Genomic DNA, 22,205 nt, shown 5'->3' on the forward strand with positions numbered 1-22,205 from the left:
CATAGCTCATTTGTATGATTCTCCACAAATGGATAGTTTGGTCTTTTTGTGTTTAACTCTTACACGCAAGCTGCACTAACATTGTAAGACGCGTTGGTGCACACATCCTGAAGTTTCTGCAGGACAGATTCCTGGATGTGAGATTGCTAAGAATACATGCATTCAGCGTTTAGGTGGATCCTACCTCCAGGAAGGCCACACCTGTTGGCACACCCACCAACAACGTGAGAGTTTTCTAGTTTCTGCCACTCTCATGGATAAAACAATTGTTTGATGTAAATTTTAATTACAAATAACATTGCACATCTTTTCATGGGCTTTTCGGCCAGTTATAGTTCTTTCTCTGGAATTTATACTGACGTACAGTATGAGGCAGAAATTAAACTTCATTATGTTGTTTTTCAAATAGAATCTAATGTGCTTACAAGCTCTCCTCCCCTCTGCCATAGTTCTAACTTGTGTACAAAGTTGTTCGTGTATCTTTGCTGTCATGCTAACAGCCACGGCCTGGTGGGCAGAACTCTTCTCGTCTGGCTGCCCGTGGGCCTGCCTTGGTCAGGGCCTCACTCCCGTTCTCTCAGAGGCTCCCTTTCTCTGAGGAGCAGCCGGGGGCCAGCTACCTCAGCACAGACGCAGGGCTGGGATGGCTGCTTGTAGGAAGGATGGTGCACCCGTCATCATTGTGACTGATACACCTGGGACCCACGTTTACCCACTTTTTTTTTCCTAACTCATTGTTTTATTTTTAATCTCGATTCCTTTCTGTTATCTTGCCTACGTTTATTTTTTTATTCCTAACTTCTTGACATGAGTGCTTCGTTCTTTTAATTTTGCCTTTTTATATTAATAAAAATGCACTTAGAGTTAGGATTTTACTTGAATAAAACTTTGACCACCCCCTCTCCACACACAATTTTTATATTTTCCACTGTCATTAGCTGCAAAATAGTGTGCAATTGCATTTTGGATTCTCTGTTTTCACCAAAGACCTAGGATAGTTCCCTTCCCTTCTCTTATTCTGATTAGAATTTCTAAACCTTTTCTTAGTTACATTTGGTTTTATGGCATATAATTTCTGCATTAAATGTTTTTATAATTCATATCACATAAAACCCACCATTTAAAAGTGAAACACAATTCAGTAGTTTTATGTTCACCGTGTTCTAACAGCCACCCTCACTATCTAAATTCAAATTATTTCCACCATCCAATTTCTGCTTCCTAAAATATTAAGAAAGCCATTCGCATTAACTCAAGTAAAAAGGGGGCATCTCCCAGAAACAAAGTGCAGGACCAATAGCTGGACTTCAAAGGAAAACACAAGCACCAGGAGCTGCTCTAGGGCTGTGACCCCCTCGCTCCGCAGAGTAGTTTCCTGCTCAAGCAAGCTCGGCATGACCAGGAGTCCACTTGTACAGAGCTCCCTACGTCCAGGGCTCACCCCACTGTGTGTGTAGCTTGGGCCGGATGTTCACTCCTGGTCCGATCGCCTGTGCGGCTGTAAGGGATGGTGATTTGCTTAACCCTCCAGCAGGGCTAGGAACGGGGTCAAGTTCCCTCAAAAAGATTATATGGGAAGAGACGCCACATCCATCAAACCCAATCCAATGGCTTGAAATAGGATCCGTTCTTAGTAACCTCCCGTGGGCCCTGGAGAAGGCCCTCTCTGGGTACGGAGCGTGCGTATGTGCACACAAGCGGGTGGTTGCTGCTAACTGCTGCGAGCCTGTCTTGTCTGGACAGAGGGCGGGTGGCTGTGCTGTGGTTGGCCGGCCTGTCGGTGGAGGCTGTCCCTCTAGGAACTGGGCATTCCCGCCGGCCATCATTCTGGGAAGAACCGCAGACAGCGACGACTTGGGCCTGGGGCTGGGAAAGGCCGTTGCTACCCTTTCTCATCCTGAAGGGCACACTTGTCCTGGAAGGCCCTTCCTCCCAGGTGGGAGCCCCTTGACTGATGACCAGAGCTAGCCAGCCACCTGCGGCCGTTCCCGTCTGACAAGCCTGACTGTGACGTGGGGAGGAGGGAAAAGGCCCCGGTCCACACGCAGCCTGAGGGCAGAGGGAGCGCAGGGCCGCCATCAGCACGGCATGGCTTTGCCACTGAGAAGGGACCCTCGGGAACAGGGGGCAGGCTGAGGGCCTGAGGAAAGCGAGCACGCCAGAGTGTCTGGGAAGGAGAGGAGCACCTTGGTAACACCTGCGGCCGTCTGTGGCTTAATCCGCCAGACGCGCGCCCCAGGACCGTCTCCCTCCACAGCCGGTCTCAGACGGGAGCTCTGTCACGGAGGCCTCGTGTTTTTCACACAGCCTGCTGGGAGTCGAGAAAGACACCGGCCCATTACCACTGGATCTGCCCACTTCTGCACTCACTTCTAGCAATTTCTGCCTCCTGTAATTGCTTGTGGGATTTGGCGCAAAGATGTGTTTTTAATTACACATTATAGTCTTTACCCACAGACAATATTGACACACAAAACTGCTGGTCCGGGGACGTTTTTTGTGTTGAATTATATTACCTCATGCTACGCCCCGAGTTCCTGTCTTAAACTCATTCTTTTCTATTTAACCTTTTGGGTTCAAATCCGTTGCTTTTGGATGTTTCTCTCCACTTCGGTACGGTAAATTTCCACACTTGCTGATGGGCACGTTGGGGCATCTTGCCCAAAGGGCAGCTGAGACTCACGCAGCGGGCACGGGGACCCCCCAGGCAGAGCTTCTGCCCAGTCGTCACGGATGCTGCGATGCTCAGCAGATCTGGGAGGACAACCGGCAACTCACGGGTCTCCCAAGTTTTTGAAACATGAAGCAAAGTCATGGCTGGCAAACATCGGCTAACCACTCGCATGAGCAGACAGCGAGGCCTTCTCCCCTGGGACTGTGTGGTGGGCAGCGGTCAGGCTGACCCCCTCGGCTGCGAATGCCCCAGAGGGAAACAGAGCCTGGGAGTGAGGGGCGGGGGAACCAGATGCAACTCTCGGGCTTTTCAAGTTTGTCAGTGAATTCTCTTTAAGTTCGTTTGGAGTGGGTTTAACTTGCAACTGAAGAGCTCCACCTGCTTGTGCGCACATACGCGCTCCGTACCCACACAGAAGGCCTTTTCCAGGGCCCGTGGAAGGTTACTAGGAACGGATCCTGTTTCAAGCCAGGTTAGTGTGGGAAGTCGTGAGCACAAGGCAAGCGAGCACGCCAGAGTCCCTGGAAAGGAGAGGCACCTTGGTAACACCTGTGGCCGTCTGTGGCTTGATCCGCCTGACTCCGGGAATTGTCACGTCTTTACTTTTCCATACACTGTTCGTGTGAACGTCACGAGACGGATCTACCCCACATTCTCAACCTCTCAGAGTCAAATTGTTGCTTGCATTTGCGTCAGTAAGGCTTTTAGCTGTAGGAGACTCCCCAACATATTCTCTCTCTCTCTCACACGCACACGCACGCACACGCACACACCTACTCGGGCACACCTGCTCGCACACATGTGCACACACATACACGTGCACACACACACGCAGTCCGGAGGCTGGTAGCTCTAGGGCTCATTCACTGTCCAGATGATGTGATCATGGAGTCAGACTCATCTCTCTGCTCCAACGGCCTCGTGCTTCCCCTGGAGGCCAGGGAGCCGTGGGAGTGCCAAGCCTCTTGCTCTCACCATAGCCAGAGGCAACAAGCAGGGGCTGGATCCCCCCTCCTCAAAACCTCCCAGCAGACTTTAGCTCAGTTCTCTGCAGAACTAGGGGGCACAGGCACCAACGGGCAGGTCTTGGGACAGTGAGCATCCAGCAAATAGAAACGAGGGGACGTATCAAGCGTGACTGTCCTCCTGAGTCAGCAGAAGGCCCTACCTTTCCTGAGATTAAAGTATCTCAGCCTGCAAAAGAAGGGGATCTGTTGGCAGGGGAGAAGGGGAATGGGCAAGAAGGGGCCATCAGGTGAGTGACCGCGTGCCACAGGTGCACGGGGCCGCGTTTCCCTCCGGCCTCACTCTGAGAGCCTGGCTTTGTAACCAGGGGGCTCTGCTGTACGAATTCGCACGCTCAGTGAACAGGCAGGTACGTGCTGTGGTGGCGGCTTCCAGGCCCCGGATCTGAGCTGGTCTGGCTCTGCCCCTTCCTGTGTGACCACAAGCTGACCCGTCACGGCCTCCAGGTCTGGATCACAGAAGGGGTGGGGCTGGTTGTTTCCCTTTGTTCTAATAAGGCTCGACTTCATCTTGCCTCTGTGGCCTTCAGCTGTTTGCTCCCGTGCTGCTGTGAGCAGATGACCTTCAGCACGACCGACCTTCAGCACCTCTGCTCCGGCTCTCCGCGTCCCACCGCAGCGCAGGGCAGGGCTCAGGTGGACTCTGGACCGACTTCTGAGAGCAAAGGCGACGGGGTGAGGAAGGAGAGAGCGAAGATGGGGGCCGCGCAGGGGCACCCCGTTCTGCTGAGCCTCACTCCGGTCTCAGGGATGGTGAGGGCCGACACTGGGTCCCGGCTACTGCCCGACTCCTCGAAGGCAGCGTGGGGGCTCTAGGAAGACGTGTCAGATGCTTCCAGCTGGAGCAATGGGCCTGGAAGGTCCATGAAGTCCGGCCCCCACCGAAATGTCTAATTCACAGAAGCCAGCGCTCGGCCCCAGGAACGAGGCCAAGAGGGAGCCGAGCAGTGGGTGCCAAACCAGAGACGCCAGCAAGACTGAAGGAGGAGGAAGCCAAGACCCAAGGACGGGCAGACGGTAGCCCCCACATTTGGACAGAAGCAGGCCAGGAGGAGCGGCGGCCCTGTGACTGGAGCCCTGCCTCCCTGTGAGCCGCGCAGGGTAGCTGACCTGGGGGTCACCAGTGTGGGTGCAAACCTCCCAGCAGCTAGCTGTGCGGGAGCGACGCGGGGTGAATATAAACCTCGGCCGCCGGCTTCCTGCGCGGCTACAGTCCAGGCTCGGGCCAGCTGAGACACTTCTGGTTCCTGCCAACCCCGAGTCCTCAAGATTCCAGTGATTCCATCCCTTTGGGCTTGGAGGAGAGGGGAGAGGAGGGGAGGGGGGGAGAAGGGAGAGGAGAGGGGAGGAAAAAACCCCACACACAGTTGGACTTTTTTTTATATAGAATTCGTACAATATATTTCTCTTCATTTGCATATTTTACCCACAACTTAACATCCTTTTTACAGGCTGAACTCACTCAGCTTGATATAATCAAAATTCTTTCTTTCAAACAAATAAGAAAAATTCAAAATCGTAAACCCGTAAGAAAACAAATTAAAAATGATGATGAAAATAAGTCACCCCTCCCATTAGGAGCAGTGTCCATCTGTACAACATACAGGGTTTGGGTCAGAATCTCTTTATGGATCAGGCACGTGTTTTCACGACACCTTTATTCTCGCCGGTTTTAGCTCTTGCCTGGCAACTCTGCCTCGGAGAAGGATCAAAGGGAGGCTGGTCTCGGAGGCGGCGGGTCCTTGGTGGTGACCGGGTGGGATGCAGGGCGACCGGGCCGGTGGGGCGAGCAGGGGAGAGCAGCAGCTGGGTGTGAAGCAGAACCTGGGCTCGCTCTGTGCAAAGTGGGCAGAGAGACCAGAACAGCCAGGGCGAGGACAGACAGCAGCGGGCCGAGGCTGGCATTTATTTACAATTCGGCCTCCCGAGGATGGAGAGCAAAGTTGGTGGTGACGGCCCCCAGAGGCGTGACCCTGCCCTGCCCGTCTGTCCTGCCTGGGTCAGTCAGTCCGGGTCATGAGGGCTGTGGATGGCAGCAAGGTGAAGGCCTGAGTGCACTGTGTTGTCTGTCTTCCAGGCCGCCCCCCACCCCCGTCAGAGTCGGGGCCCCAACACCTGCTCTGTGACCTCCCTCTGCACTGCGAGACCTACCTGGCTCTGGGTGGTACGCACGTGGGGCCTTCTCTGGGGGTGCAGGCAGAGCGGAAGATGAGAACGGGTTTCTACCAAGCCACAGTAGCAGCCTGCTTGCATCCCGACACCATGGGGGACCGGACCAGGCCCAGGGCCTCAGGTCACCAAGTTCCAGGACCCGCCGCCTGTCCCCTTTGAAGGGTCCCTCACAGGACGGCTCCTCGTGCAGCTTGGGGACTTGACTGAGAACTGAGCTCTAGGGCTGCAGGAGGCTGCCGCCCCGCGGCCTCCTCACCCAGAAGGCAAGAGTGCTTCTGCAGGAAGACCCTCCTGGGACCTGCAGTCTCGGGCCCTTCCAACCCAGACCCCTGCAGCCAGCAGTCACATGCCGGTGCTGACCTGCTCAGCTTGGCCCTGTCTGCGAGGAGCCTTCCACGGGCCCCATGTGGGGGGACGTGCTCAGGCCCAGATGCCGTCCTGAAATGGCAGCTGCCAAGGCGCTCTTCACGCCGACGAGTCCCACGGGCCAACCCAGCCTCACACTCCAAAGCATGGCTTTGGAAAGAGAATCATCATCAGCACTTCAGGGCAAGACTGCGACCACAAAAAGAATGGAAAACAGCATTCTTGCCAGACCAATGACAGCCGAGCAAGCACGCAGAGTCCCAGAGGTGGATGCGACGGGTAACCGTGACCACAGAGAAGAAATAAAATCATCATATATTCTTTGTTTTTTGGTGTTTTTTTTTTTTTACTTCTAAAATAAGATCTCATCTAACACTTCAAGTCTTCAAGTACAGAAGCTTTCACGCGAACAGCGTCTCCCCCGAATGACCGTTCCATTGGACACCCCTTGAAGCCTCGCGGGGGTCATGTGGTTCTGTTCTAAAAACGTCAGGTGGAAACTGAAATATGTGAAAACAACTAAACGCAGATGTGCTGGGAGTCAGAGCAGGAGCGGTGCACATGGACGGCCCACTGGCTGTGACCAAGGGCTCTTGTTCTCCCCGAGGACTTCTGTGGGACGGCCATGTGCATGCCTAGGGGCCAGCAGGTGGCCAGGACGAGCTCTCACCGGCTTTGGTGTGGACTGCCCAGTCTCAAGAAGCAAGAGCAAAGGAAGGGCGCCCAGGCCAGGCCGCTGCTGCTGCAGGTCCTGCTGAGAGGGCAGCTCTGGGCCGACTAAGCGCAGGCAGCCCCGCTCCACGGAGACAGAACCCTTTCCAGAGACGCTCCTTTCAGCTCCTCCTGGGCTGTGGCTTCCGCAGGGACAGACCCTCTGAACGACCTGCCCTCCTGAATAGCTCTGTAGTGCTCTGCTCTTTCTCACGTGCTGTGGTGCGTGCAGGTGCTAGCTTGGGACGCAGCAAGTTCTTGGAGGCATGGCTGTTTGGCATTCCACTTGGGGTGGAAGTGGGACCTCAAGGGAAGCCGGGCACGGACACCACAGGCATTTTCCTGAATGAGTTTAGATGTCTGCTCTAAAGTCCTTGTGGACAGATGGGCCAGTTCCATGCACGCCATAGCAAGGGCTAACACTCGACATTCCAGAGGCGGGTTGCCTTGTTCGGGTAGTTGATGGCCAGGCTGATAGCAGCAATGTTCTGCAGAGCCTGTGGAGGGAGAAAGGGTCACTGCCAACGTCGAACCATTCATTTGCTCATTCATTAAGTGCAAACCGGACAAGACCCTCAGCTGAGCACTGGGGGTCATCGGGGGGAGTAGGGACAGACATGAGCCAGCTGTGGTTCCCCTCACCTGGAGTACCAGCCCAGAGTGAGAGACAGATTCTCCCAAGACCCCATGAGAGCTGCAAACATAGGGCAGAAATATTATCACTCCCCGAGAGAGAGGCAGGTGCAATGCTGGTGGGCTCAGTGGACCCGGAGGACAGGGTCCACAGGGCATCTGGGCAAGCTCTTTAGGGAAAGAGAAGAGCAAAGAGGAGCACAGGGGAGAGACAAACAGCCAGTGCTGGGCCACAGGGTGGGAGGGTGCTGGGAAGGGGTGCCCTGGAGCCAGGCTGAGGCTGCCGTACGAGCTCAGCGCAGCAAGACGCGGAGCACTGGTCCAGCACAGAGGACGGGCTGTGGGAGGGTCAGCATGAGGGCGAGGAGACGGGCCACAGGGACAGGCAAGAGGGAGCAGCCCACAGGCACACACGACGTGCAGCTCTTGGTGCCGTATGGTCACATCCCAGATTTTTGCTGTGTCATGAAACCAGGGTGGCGGTGACAGTGTGGGCAGGGACCTGTTAGAAGGGAGGGAGTTTCTACTCTGCCTACAGGTCTCCAGAGAATGCACACAAACACCTCTCAGTTGATGGGGGATTCCCGCGTCTTCCCTGCGAGAGGACCCTGTGTTCACTGAGCAGACTCGCCAGGAATAGATGCCTACTCCCACGTGACCCTGGGCAAAGCTCCCCCGTGTCTGAGCTCAGCGTCCCCATCTGCCCACTGGAGGGTTGGACCACAAGTGCCAGGATATTCAAGGGGTCTGTGAGCCTAAGGCTCTCAATGTGTGGTCTGGGCCTGGGGTTCCTGAGACCCTTTCAGGGGCTCTGCACGGTGAAAAACACTATTGCAGGATACTAAGATATTATACTGTCTTCTCCTGCCTTCACGCTCCTGCGCACCCAGCGGAGTCTCCCAGAGGTGCCTGTGAGCCAGGATGACCACGGCCGCTGGGGTGTCGGCCCGAGGCCTCCCGCCAGGGTAGACACGAACGACCACCGTCCTCCTCGAGAACCACTGTATTTGAAAAATACAGCTGTGTTTCACAGAATGTGTGATTCATATTAACATGGCATGAGTTTATTATTTCTTAAAACGAACTGATAAGTGTTAAAATTTTTTGTTTCAATTTCTAAATTTAAAACCTCATTTAATTTCTAATGGCGTATATCAATATGTACAACACGTCAACATAAGCTTTTGGGGATCGTCAATAATCTAGAAGTGTAAAGGGATCCTGGGACCAAACTGTCAGCAGCTCTCCTATCAGGGAAAAAAGTTACATCCAAAATTATCTGAAACCTAAGTGTACGGAAACTTCAGCCAAACTGTCGATTTAAGGCATTAGTTGGTTTGGTTTCAAAGACACAAATTCTTGCTGGCATCTTCCGAGCCCATGGTCTAACGTGAATGACACTGATAAATGGGCTCAATGGCTCTCGGACAGCACAGGGAAGCGACTGGGGTGGGACAGAGCTCCATGTCGACCCGGGGGGCCGCGGGGATGGGGACGGCCAGCTCGGACAGGGAGACGGTACCTGCGCCACGCAGCGGAGAAGGTGGTCGTCAGTGGTTAAGGCCAGCAGGTAGTCCCGCAGCAGGCCGAGCTCCTGGGGGGAGAGCAGAGACGCAGCATCACCGGACCAACACCCACCCGCAACCACAAAAGTCTCGTTCTGCTGGGCACCTCATGGCACCACCTCCCTCGGGCGCTGTGGACGGGGCTGGACCGGGGGTAGCCCGGTGCCTGGTTCCAGGGGGGCTCCGCCCTGACTCACCCACAGGGTCAGTCTCCTCATGTAGAAAATGAGGGGGTAAGCTCAGGAATTTTGAAAGGCCTTTCATCTCTCACATTCAATGGGCCTACTGTGCTCATGGGAGGAAAAAATAGGAGGAACAAGAACCTGACCATTTCATCTTCCAGAATTCACTACTATTAAGGACTAACTGAAAGCAGTTCTTCCCCCTTTGGCTTTAGGCCTGACAAAATAAACAGTCTTCCCGGGGGTCAGGCAGAGGTGAGGACCTGGGACATCAGGCCACGCACACCCCCATCCCCCACCGGGGCAGCAGAGGAAGCCCTGGCAGGACCCTCACCTGGGCACGGTTCTCGGTGACGAAGAAGAGCTCGGTGAGGGCGCGGTGCAGGGGGAGGAGGATGCCAGGCTGCGTCACGTCCTCAAACAGGCTGTACTCCATGTGGGTGAAGAGCTGCCACAGCGGCTTCAGCAGCGCAAGGTCACAGAGGTCACTGCGGGGGCGGGGGGCGGGGGTCAGACGTGAGACAGACGCCAGCTGACGGACTCCCCCGACAACTAGTAAAGTCATTACCCTCCCCAAAAATATTCACCAGCAGCAAACAGGGAAAGGGGCAGAACCCAAACTTCAAAACAGGACTCCAAGGAAGCGGGACACCCTGGAGCACAGTCGTAAATCAACCGCACCTCTTTAAAATGGGTGCTACGACGAACTGCCAACGGCAGCGGAAGAATCTCGAGATGGATGTTACGTGGAAAAAAGCAACAATAAAACTGCACATACAAAATAAAACACAACTGCACATACAGTATCGTGTGACCACGTCAAAAACAACAGTGAACAAATACACAAAAAATGTTATCCGTGGTTGTCCCTGTCAGTTTCCTAGATTTCTTTTTTTTTTTTTTTTAATATTTTATTTATCTATTTGAGAGGCAGAGAGAAAGAGAGAGAGTGTGCATGCATGAGCAGGGGGAGCAGCAGGCAGAGGGAGAAGCAGGCTCCCCGCTGAGCAGGGAGCCCGATGCGGGACTCGATCCCAGGACCCCGGGATCACGACCTGAGCCGAAGGCAGACGCGTCACTGACGGAGCCACCCAGGCGCCCAAGTTTCCTAGATTTTCTGCAACGCTCGTTGCTTCAACAATCAGAGAACAAGAAAAGATTTAAAAGACGGTGATGACCAATATTACAATCTTAGGCTCATAAAACATAAGAAATATGCTAATGAGGGTGCTCGGGCCAGAACCCTTTGCAATTCCGTGGGCCTCTGGGGAGAGACTCGTTGACATTTTTGACTCAGAGGGAGGAAGTACTTTTCATTCCACTTCAACATCCTTCAGAGGAGAAAAGTTATGAAGCAAATAATATTCTGGGCCTCACTACATGACTTTATGATTTATAATCTTAAATTTTGCCTTTTCTCTTTAATGTATGACTTTAAAAAGTATTCTGTACATTTACTCTTGGAGCCAATCACTTTCTCCCAGAGCAGTGAGCCTTCCTAAAGTAAAGCAAGGGGAAAACTTGGTTTGATTTAAAGAGACAGCTCTACAGCGGAGCTTCCAGGAAAGCGCTCAGGGAGTGAGGTCAATGCACCTGCGTGGCTCATACCACGTCTGCCCACCCTCCCTCCCCTGGGGCTGCCTTTCCCCTCTGCCCACCCAGTCTTGCCCCGGGCCTGAGGAAGGTCAGCACACTGCAGAAGCACATCCACAACGCGGCCAGGAAGGGCCCAGCCGTCTGAAGACGGTTTCAAACCCATCACTCAACCAGACGGTTCTCACCGCAACCTGCTCTCAAAAGAACAGAACTGAGCCCCTACGGGCTAAGGGACCTTTCCTCACACCAGGACAAAGGGGAAACAGCAATCACAGTCCGCTTACCCCTCCCTCTGCTGCCTGCATACAGACGGGCTGCACTCCCTGACTCGGAGAGCCCTTCATTGTAAAATTACAGCTCCGTATTACACCAGAAGATGCCCTGCTACTTCGGTATCACTCCACTCTGACTGGCACCTTGTGTCTGTGTGCCTTAAAAATGCTGGGGTCGGGGGCACCTGGGTGGCTCAGCCAGGTAAGCATCTGACTCTTGATTTTGGCTCAGGGCATGATCTTGGGGTTGTGAGAGCGAGCCCCCTGTCAGGCTCTGCACTGGGTGTGGAGCCTGCTTGAGACTCTCTCTCTGCACCGCCCCCCGCCCCCCACTCACACGCTCTCTCTCTCTCTCTTAAAAAAAGAAATGCTAGAGAGGGACACTGAACCCCTGACAGGCAGGGGTCTGAGTGTGTGGACGATGCGTGGGGTAGAGTTGCCAACACCTGCCCTCCAAGATGAGGAACGAGGCAATATATCTTTAATCCCCACTTCTACTCAATACCCTATGGGAGGTCCTGGCTAGTGCAAAAAGGCAAAAAGACAAAAAAAAAAAAAAAAAGCTTCTAAGGACAGAGAGGAAGAACTAAAACCAGTTATTTGTAGATAACATGACTGTGCTCTGAATAATCTATACACGCTCTCTTAAAGTTAACAAATAGAGCATGGTCGTTGCATACAAAGGAAATACACAAAAACTAATTACATATGAGCAGAAACAATTACAAATAAGAATTCTAAAACACCAATTACAATAGCATCAAACCCATTAACTTCCTAGAGATAAATCTAACGGAACGTTGTGCAGGCCGTCTACACAGAAACCTGTAAGACGTGACTCAGACCTGAGCAGTGGAGGACTGTAGAGAGGAGCCAATATTTAACAATTGTGGGTTACGGGGTTCAGTGTTGTCAAGAGTCAAAACCCCATCAGGTGAGAGGAGGCGTGTGCACATGTGCGTGGACAGAAACAAACACGTGGAGTAGGAACTATGAGGTACCGGAAATTCTGGCCAGAGCAGTTAGGCAGGAAACAGAAACAAAAGGCATCTACACTAGAAAAGAAGATGTAGAATCGTCTGTGTGCAGATGGCATCCTACACAGAAAACACCAGACTCCACAGAAGAAACATCAGAACTAATAAATTCAGTAAAGTCACAGGGCACAAAATCAATACAGAAAATCAGCTGCATTTCTACGCACTAACAACGAACTATCAGAAGGAGAAATTAAGGAAACAAACCCATTTACAATGGGATAAAAAAGAATAAAATACTTAGAAATAAATTTTTGCAAAGGAGGTAAACAGTCTGTACACTGAAAACTGTCGAACGCTGAAAGAAACTGGAGAAAACACAAGTGTAAAGGATGATCCATGTTCAAGGCCTGAAGAATACGGTTAAAATGTTCATGCTGCCCAAAGCAATATACACAGTCCATGTAGCACCTATCCAAATCCCAGCGGCATTTTCACAGAAATAGGAAAAACCACCCTAAAATTCATGTGGAACTACAGAAGACCCTGAATAACCAAATCAATCTTAAGAACAAACCTGGAGCCTCACACATCCCGATTTTAAACCATGATACAGAGCTACAGTAATCCAAACAGTACGGTACTGGAACAGAAACAGGCATAAAGACTGATGAACAGGACAGAGAGCCCAGAAGGAAACCCATGCATATACAGCCAATTAATTCTGACAAAGGTGCCAAGAATATGCAATGCGGAAAGGACAGTCTCCTCAACACATGTGATGGAAAAACTGGATAACCACATACAACAGCATGAAACTGGCTCCCTCCCTCACATCACGCACAAAATCAAGTCAAAATAGATTAAAGATTTGAATGAGAGACCTCCAACTGCAAAACTCCCACAAGAAAACATAAGGGCTAAGCTCCTTGACATTGGTCTTGGCAACGATTTTTTGAATTTGACACAAAAGCAAAGAGACATGGGACTACATCAAACTAAAAAGCTTCTGCGCAGCAAAGGAGACCATCAACAAATGAAAAGGCATCTATGGAATGGGAGAAGATATTTTTAAACCACATACCCAATAAGGGGTTAACATCCAAAATATACAAGGAACTCATTTAACTCGATTTCAAAAGAACCCGAATAACCCAATTAAAATATAATCAAAGGACCTGAACGGACGCTTTCCCAAAGAAGACATGCAGAAGGCCAAGAGACACGTGAAAAGACAGGGGCTTGTATCACTCATCATCAGGGAAATGCAAATCAAAGCCACAACGAGATACGGCCTCGCATGTGTGGGGATGGCTATCATCGAAAAGACAGGAGACGACAGGTGTTGGCGAGGACGCACTGCTGGTGAGAACGCACACGGGTGCGGCCACTGTGGAGACCAAGATGGAGGTTCCCCGAGTAATTAAAACCACAACTACTGTATGATCCAGGATTCGCACTACTGGGTTTATAGCAAAAGCACACGAATCATTACCTCCAAAAGATACCTGCACTCAAATGTTCACAACGGCCAAGGCTGGAAATAAACAAGAGTGTCTGCTGATGGAAGAGCGGATACAGCCAATGTGGTGCTGGGCACACAACGGAGTATTCTTCAGCCACGAGAGCATGGCTGTTTGCAACACGGACGGGCCTGGAGTAGAATAAGCCTGAGAAAGACAAACCCTGGGCGATCTCAATTCTACGTGGAAACCCACACAAACCGAACAAACTCGTAGACACAGAGAACAGAAAGGTAGTTGCCAGGGGCTGGGGGTGAGGGAGACGGGGAGAGGCCGGTCAAAGGAACAAACCCTCCAGCTGTGAGGTGAATAAGGTCTGAGGATCTAATATACATCATGGCGACAACAGGAGATAATGGTATATAGCGCTGCATCCTTTTCAGGAAACAGAAATTTCCTGAAAAGCCAGTTTCAGCAAGAGAGGACACCGTCAGTGTTGTCACACACAGCAGAGGTAACCACGTGAGGTGCTGCGTGCGTTAACTAACCCGACAGGGAACGCTTTCACCACGTGGACATACATGACATCATCACCTTCTACGCTTTAAATATACTACAATTTTTTCAGTGACACCTCACTAAAGCGGGAAAAACAAGAGAAAGGAAGCAACCAATTCTAAGATGTATGGGATATGCAGGGCTGGATAATCCAGGACATCCTCGAAGAGGAAGAACAACGGGTTTATACACCGAGATACGTACATTTGTCCTAAAGCTACAACACTGAACACAGTGAACCGAGAAGACCAAGGGATGGAAGAGAGCAGACACAGATGTATGCGTACATGGACCCTTCCTGGTGACAAGGGTGGCGCTGGAGTGAGGGGAGGGAAAAGCTGGTCTATGGGGTCAGGGGGAGACTCAAGTTCGAATAACCAACCCTGACTCAACACTTCGCATCACGCACAGTAGTCATTCCATGTGGAACATAAGCTAGATGTGACAGAAGAAACAAGCTTGGAGAACACAGGAAATATCGTCACAACCCCAAGACGGAGTACGGCAAACATCTCCTAAACAGGACAATAAAAGTACTACCACTAAAAAAAACCAAAAAACAAAAATGCTCGATGAACTGTAAGATCTTAAAATCAGAAGCTTCTTTCCATCAGACACCCCTGAAAGAGAAATGACAAGCCACAGAGTGGGAGGGGGTCCTCACAGTCCAAACGCCCCGCAAAGGACCCACGGAGGGCAGCTCACCTGTGGGTGCAGCATCGGACGATCCTCAGAAGCAGGTGGATGGCTTTTAATCGCTGGTGGCCAGTCTGGCGACAAGCCACACCCACCAGCCACTCCCAAATTTTGGCCAGCGGGAGGTGTGGCACAACTCTTTCTTCTGACAACATCTGCTTCAAAATCTCGAACCCTGGCCCACACCCACAGAACACAGAGATTTAGAAACATGAACTGCTTGAGTTTCAATAAATAGAATAAAACAACTATGATCATTTAAATTTTGCCTAAAATTATGCCTTTGGTAAGAGCAACATAGGATAACATTTTCAGTTTCTCCTTTTTGCAACAAGCCCTGTGAATTCTAAGAGAAGTGTCTTCTGTGGCCCCGCGGGCGGCCCCTCCTCTGTCCACTCACGCTGACCACTAGCTGCCACAGCACATTCAGAGTGACATGTGGAAGTCTCCGAGGAAAGCAGCTGCTTCGATTTTAACAAACGTCGGTGACACTGTGGCCCCTGCGTCCACAGAGGGTCCCTGGCCGGAAGAGCCTGCGGACGGAAAGAGTAGCGCACACACCTGTCTGGAATCGCCCCAGGTGTCCCGCCGTCACAGTGAATTTGTAACCCCACTCCGTGTTGCTCATGTCAGAGGTGAAGCGGTAGTACAGAGTATCTCCTGGGTCACACAAGAATCAGAAACAGCTCAGGACACCGCAGCAACGGGGAACGGCAAGTGACAGGCTCCTGATGAAAAAGGCTAAACCCGGGGTGATGCCCCCCCCCCACAACATCCCTCTTCTCAGTACTGAACTTAAATACTCGATGTGAAGTGTCTAGATGACTGAGGATGTATTTACTACCTGGGAGCTCAAAATCCTTCCATTTCTGCTGGGACCCACTGAAAGTGTGTCGGTCCTGCTGGAAGTCACCACTGCTGGACATGGCCAGCTCATCACAGCCCTCCTCTGTACTGCACTGCGAGTCGAATTTGATGGAGAGGTAGACTGCACCCGGTATGTGGACTTTATCCTGGGGAGGGGACACAAGGACACGTCTGTCATTCCCCAGGGCTTGTCTCGGGCCACGCCCTGCGACCCTAAGACAAGGAGGATGGGGAGCACGCGCCTGGGTACTGAGACAAAGGGCAGGGGTCTCCACGGTGTGGCCACATCATCAGGAGACAGTGCAGCCAGGGCTGAACCCAGGCCCGCACGCAGACTCAGTGTCGAAGATGCCAAGGGTTCCCTGAAAGGACCTTGTTGCAGGAGAAGTGAATGCCTCCCCCCAGGCCCAGGGGCCCACTGTTTCCTATTAAGACAAGGTCAGAAGACTGGGCTGTGGAGACTCCCTGGCTTTGGGGACACAGAGGGAGGACTGCCCAGAGGGGATGAGATTCTCAGCAGCTCTCGTAGGTCCTGCCAGCCACGTGCCCTGGACGTACCTCAAAGTTAGTGTTATTGTTATATGGGTGTTTCGACTCCCTGACTTGCACCTCCATCCCGGGCTCCTCCATGAACTGGCAGGCAGCCAGGGCCATGGTCCCCAGCATGCTCCCTCGGCAGCCCTGGAGCACCTTCCGCAGGATCTGGCAGGATGTGAGGCAGAGAGCGTCAGAGCCACCAGGGGCAGGAAAAAGGACGTGTCCGTTTCAACCCAAGGCCCATCCAAAGGGGCTGGCTTCACTCTGGCCCCTGGCCCCACCCCTGAAGCCAACTCTTCCAGCCACCTCCCATGGGGGTGGGCGGGGTGCTTGCTGTGGACTGGGACGCCTCCCGCGGCGGGGAGGGGGCCCTGCTGTGGACCAGGACGCCTCCGCCTCAGTCCTTCCTGAAAACACCACTTCTGGGAGCTCTGAGAAAGCCAAGAGAACCAATCAGAGGTGGTCCCGGGCCCTGCAGAGTCCTGAGCCAAGCAGAGGAGGGACGCACAGAGAAACAATGACCGTACAAGGGGACACGTGCCAAAGAGGTGTGGAACTGGGGGCTCCGTGGGGCAAGGACGGGGGGAGGCCATGCTCCCCTGTGGCACCTCCATGAGAGGAGTGGCTACGGCAAAGCTGCCAACACCTCCGAGACTGTGGGGCTGGGGACAGATCTAGGGGTCTCTGCAACCAGCGGTGTTCTTACACAGGCAAATTAAGGATGAGAAGATAAACTCACTTCCGGAGGAATCCCCCCGCAGGGCACACATGGGGGCGGTGAGGGTACACCGTGTGTGTGTGGGTGCCAAGGGGACAGGGGTGAAGGCGGCGGCAGTAAATGTGACTCAAGATTTTTGCACTTGGAAGCTGGAAGGTGGTCAGAAAACTTCCCAGCTCAGCTGGAGGAGGCGTCCACGGCTTCCCCCCGGCCCAGACCAGGCCGTGTTCTGCTGTGCGGCTCCTCTGGGTGCGTTCACCCTGGGAATCGCTACCCCGGCCCTGCTCTCAAAGACGACGTGGAAGATTTGACTTAAGAACAGAACCAGAGGCCTGGAAACTCAGAACCGGACCATGGGGTTAAGCTGCAGACCTCAAACCTGCCTTCCAGAGGCCGGGGCCTCGGACTGCACTTCCTCAAGACGGAACTCTCCCCGGTTACAGTGGAACAGGTGCAAGTGCCCCCAAACACCTGGGAGGCTCCTGTGCCACGGGGACAGGCCATCAGCCGTAATTCACCACGTCCCCTGGGCTGGGCACTGGACGAGAAGAGACAGGCTAGGACAAGCGCAGAGTCAGGCTCCGTGGGATCGCGCGGTCAGGTACCCTCCGCGCACCAAGTCTGCCCTAGGCTGGGAGCTCCGCTCCAGGCCAGGACCTGAGAGCGCCCAGCTGTGCCCCCACCCGGCCGCTGCTGCACCCACAGCTGTCGTGGAGCCGCACGCCCACGCAGGTGGCCTCCCGCCGGGGAGGCCCGCACCAGAGGAAGCAGGTTCAAACATGGGGGGGGGGCGAGGAACAAAGGGGGCGAGTGCCCAGCCTGGCCTGCCCAACAATCACCTTCTCCCACTGGTGCTTTTCTTCCAGCTGCATGAACATGTCCAAAATGTAGGTCATGTGGGCCGGGCCACTGAGCTCCAGGGTGTCCTCACTCACTGGCACGTGGCCAGGCCACTCGGCGAGCAAGGAGGCCAGCACATGGCGGGCGTACAGGACGGCCGTGGCCTCGTTCACGCGGAACAGGTACTCTCGGACAGCCCTCTTGCTCTTGCAGTTCAGCTCCTTGTGCAGGAGGGCGGCGCTCTTGCTACGCCGCTGCTTGGCGTAGCTCTGCTGCAGTTCACTCTCTGTGCTGGCGATGAGCTTCTGGGTCACAGGGTTCGACTCAGCCGTGGCCTGGTCACAGCGTGCAGGCCGGGACTGCAAACCCAAGACCACCGTTACCGCGGCCTGCCCCCTCACCACTGGGTGGGGGCTGGGGGCCAGGGGCAGACATTTCGTGTCCGAGGTGGAAGCAACATACCAAACACGGTAAGATAATCATGTCTGTGTCCACGGCTTTGGCACTCTGCTCCTCTAGTCTCAGACTCCTACTGGGCTGCCACCTCTGAGCCAGGGTCCGAATCCTTTCATCCGTGGTGAGCTCATCCCCATCAAACCTGGGGAGAAGAGGCACAAGGCTGGGTACATACATCACAGAAAGCTAAGAGTTCAGCCTGCAGTGAAACTTGTCAGAAATACCGATCCGAGTTACTGTCCTGTTACTCTGCAATGACATTATCGCCCCCCATATTCTGCAATCTAGACTCACAGCACTCATTTATTTACTCGTGCACACAGACGTGCACAGACCCCCTGGTGGCGGAGGATGCAAACTGTCCGTCGGGATCTCAGAAACAAAGTTCCCAGAAGCTTTAGCAAGGTACACAAGCACCCAGCTGGCAACAGGGTGCCCAGCCCCTCTTCAGCTAGACGGGGTGATGCAACTAGGTCCTCGCCCACGGGAGGCAGCTGGGTTGAGGACACCCTCCTCTCTCTACCTGCCCCCTCTCTGGGCTGGAGCACAGGTGGGTACGGGGGAGCCACGTGACACCACGCAGGAGAACAATACCCTTGGGGATACAGGGTCATTCACAGAGCAGAGCTGCCCACCCACCCTGGACTGCCACGAGAGAAAAAACAAATTCTATCTTCCTTGACCCGATATTTCTGGGTTTCTTAGTTACAGCAGCTTAGACTGTGCCCTGATTCATTTCACAAAGGATTTGAGGCAACATATAAGAAATACAGGAAAACAGAAACAGAAGATAAAAACATAAAAGAAAAATTAAATTGGAACTGAATGTAAGTTAGAATAAGAAGTCAAAACTAGGATATGACAGACAGAGGGGGAGATTAGCTGCGACAGGTAAAGTTCCACACACATTTGGGAGCTGGGCCCAACAACCAGGCTGAACTTCCTGGCCAAGAGAAAGGGAGTATTATTAACTTTATGGTAACCCTTGGGGAAATCCATGAAGATAATGTGCAAACAACACTCTGACCAGAAGGCCCTGCTTGGCACTGTCTGCCCCAGGACGACGAATGGGAGAGACCTTGGCATCTGCCCCAACGTCTGCACCCAGAGGGACACACAGCACAGCTCAAGAGGACTCAGGCCGTGCGGCGCGGTCGGCTTTCACAGCGCTGCGTGAAGAACTGACAACCAGGTCCACGAGTCGGCCTCACAGGAGTTTTTACCCCGAGCTTGCTGGCAGGAGGCAATCATGGCCCTGCCCTCCCTTGCTCTCCCACTCGCTGCACGTCAGCTGCATCTCAGGGTCCTCACCTCTTCTGAACCTCCAGGAAGAAAGAATCGGTCCTTTTCATCTGCAACTCGTATATGGCCCGGAGGATGTGCAGAGGGGCATTGAGCGCATCGTGCGCCATCTGCAGGCCATGGAGGAAGCACAAGAGAGACGAACTCAAGGGATACAACAATTATTTTCTAAAGTCACCACAGGTTGTAATTTCTGAGTATCGTGTGGTCACTGAGAGCAAATAAAATTATAAACTCTAAAACATGGACTGCAGAATCTGCTCTGGGATTATAAATTCACAGAAAACATAAAGCACGGAAATAGCAGACCACTGCATGCAACGCTAACAGTCAACAGGTACTACCCACCACGGTGCCCTCCGCCGGATTCCCTGGAGCTGCCACACACTCAACTCCGACAACTGGCACCTCGGTCCAGAGATGTGCTTGCTTTTCTGATCCCTGCCCCATACTCTCTGGCTATTCTTCCTGCAGTCACCATTTGAGGAAGAGTGTATCCCCAGGGAACGTAAGAAACCACGAGGGGACACCATGCATCGAAGGGCTGCAAATTATGAGCAAAACTGCATGTGCTTATGTCATGGGGAGATGATCTAAAGCTTTTAGGCCCAAAAAGCTTAAAAATGACTGGTGTAAAGATTTTTCCGTTCTTCTGGATCAATTCTGCACAATTCAGACTGAGTCTTCAGGAAGCGACTTCTCGGCACGTCAGACTGAGGCATTTTTGCATGAAGGCAAAAACACGGTGCAAGCCAAAGAGAACCCATCCCTCAGATTCACCACGGCCCCGGAACTCACCAAGAAACATATTCTGGTGGGCTCATCCAGGCTTTCCAGGGGATCCAGCTTCTTCTGCTCCGGCTCAGCAGGGCTGCTCACAGTGCCTTCCACCTCCTCCTCTTGGTCCCCTCGCTCGTCTTGCTCCAGGGCTGTGTGCTCGGCCAAGGTGTGAATCTCCTTCTTTGAGGAGTACAGCATGATGGACAGGATCTACAGACAGAAGACCATGCAGGGCAGGGGTGTGGGGGCTCAGTGGGTGAGATCTCTAACCCTTAAATGGTAGAAAATATTTGACCTTTTTAAAAGATGTAAGGATTCACAAAGAGAATGTAAAATTAGTAACAAAAGAAAACACATGAAAACATGTTCAATTTAGCTATCATCAAAGACATGCTAACTAAAACCGAGGGACCTCTGCGGCTGACAACGTAAGTTGGGATCACTTTGAGAACGTGCTTTGGCGAGATGTAAAGAGCTGTACCGTCTACTGCCTTTGACCCAGCCAGTAACTCTCCTTTTAGGAATAACGTAAAGCATGTTACAGTCAATGAAGCTGAGATCCACCTTCGTGTGTCATTTGCAGCCGTTACGACCGGGGTCATGAAAACCACCTAGTGACTCGGGGAAGCGGCCACCGCACTCCCCCACTGCGTCTGAGGGTCACACACTATACCATCTGCATCTACACACGCGACAGGGACGCAGGCGGAAACGACTGGAATAAGGCAGTACAGAAAATACTAACAGTGGCCGTGTCTGTGGGGCGGAATTTGAAGTTTTTCTTTCTTTTCTATATTTCACATTTTCTGCAAATCTAATTTAAAATTTATTAGTTTTTCCTCAGAACGAGAGCCCAGATGCTCTCCAGGTTTTCCATTGCTATACTTCAGCACCGCTTCCTGAAACCGAACCAACCCCTCCTGTGGTGCTGGACAGCGGGCTCCTCGAGCTCAGGCCTCTGGGTGCCGGAGCAAGGCTGGCTGACCTCCCCCCGCACAGCGGCAGCCTTTCCTGGACCAGAGGCTGGCACACTCAGAGACCAGAGCAATTCCACCAAGACCAATCTGAGGCCCAGAGGAAACTGTGATAAGATGAAAACTATCAACTAAAATCCTACATAGAATAAACACATTATGTTTATATATAAGCAGATTTTAGCTCGAAGGAACTTTAAGGGAAATAATAATTCACAGACACACTTTATGGCTGTGACGTAATGGTCAGCCACGTGTTTCCATAAAATACTTCTCCTCCAGTGTTCTCCGAACAAACATCAAATTCATTCTCTCCGAGACAGGAAGAACAGGTGTCATAATCCCTGTTTCCAACAGGGGACACCAATCTGAGACACGGTTCCAACGGATGCACAGAATGAGCGTGCCCGGGCCAGAGGCGGTACGGCTAACCCACGGGTCTCACTCCTGCGCGGGAAGCCCGCAGCAGGTGGCACACGTCTTACCTCCAGGTCCCGGAGGAGCCACGTTTTACTAAAACCGGTCCCTTTGCTGCACTTTTTCACCAGCAGCTTCAGCAAATCAGTCTGAAGGAAGGTCGCATGAGTCTCTTCAAAACCGTGAGCCTGCCAAATAAAAGGGAAATGACCTGCAGCTGCCTCGAGGGAAATCCACGGGGAGAGAAGCAAGGTTCTTTCAGCCCAGTCTAGGCTTGTGGCCCAAGGTCACTGTGTGGGGAAATTCTAGAGTTGCAAGAAGGATGACACTACAAACCTCAGCCCCAACCTGAGTCTGTCCACTCCATGTCTGATTCAGCCCTCGGCAAGCATTTCTGGAGCCCAGGACACTCCCTGTGTGACTC

General features: G+C 52.7%; 1 protein-coding gene across 2 annotated transcripts in view; it reads right to left on the reverse strand.

Annotated features, from left to right (window-relative positions):
* Nucleotides 1–5,082: 5,082 nt before the first annotated feature.
* ZZEF1 (zinc finger ZZ-type and EF-hand domain containing 1) overlaps nt 5,083–22,205 on the reverse strand; it is a 103,375-nt gene continuing 86,252 nt past the window's right edge. For both annotated transcript variants that reach the window (XM_032432021.1, XM_032432022.1), the window contains exons 44-55: nt 21,850–21,969; nt 20,409–20,600; nt 19,620–19,720; nt 18,315–18,450; nt 17,852–18,211; nt 16,316–16,459; nt 15,735–15,903; nt 15,452–15,550; nt 14,900–15,065; nt 9,663–9,816; nt 9,104–9,175; nt 5,083–7,445 (exon numbers count right to left, since the gene is read on the reverse strand). In XM_032432021.1, coding sequence (XP_032287912.1) covers nt 7,365–7,445; nt 9,104–9,175; nt 9,663–9,816; nt 14,900–15,065; nt 15,452–15,550; nt 15,735–15,903; nt 16,316–16,459; nt 17,852–18,211; nt 18,315–18,450; nt 19,620–19,720; nt 20,409–20,600; nt 21,850–21,969 — 1,794 coding nt within the window. In that variant the 3' untranslated portion in view covers nt 5,083–7,364. The remainder of the gene's footprint in view (nt 7,446–9,103; nt 9,176–9,662; nt 9,817–14,899; nt 15,066–15,451; nt 15,551–15,734; nt 15,904–16,315; nt 16,460–17,851; nt 18,212–18,314; nt 18,451–19,619; nt 19,721–20,408; nt 20,601–21,849; nt 21,970–22,205) is intronic.

The sequence above is a fragment of the Phoca vitulina genome, unplaced genomic scaffold, assembly GCF_004348235.1.
Source record: "Phoca vitulina isolate PV1807 unplaced genomic scaffold, GSC_HSeal_1.0 scaffold47, whole genome shotgun sequence".
NCBI lineage: Eukaryota > Metazoa > Chordata > Mammalia > Carnivora > Phocidae > Phoca > Phoca vitulina.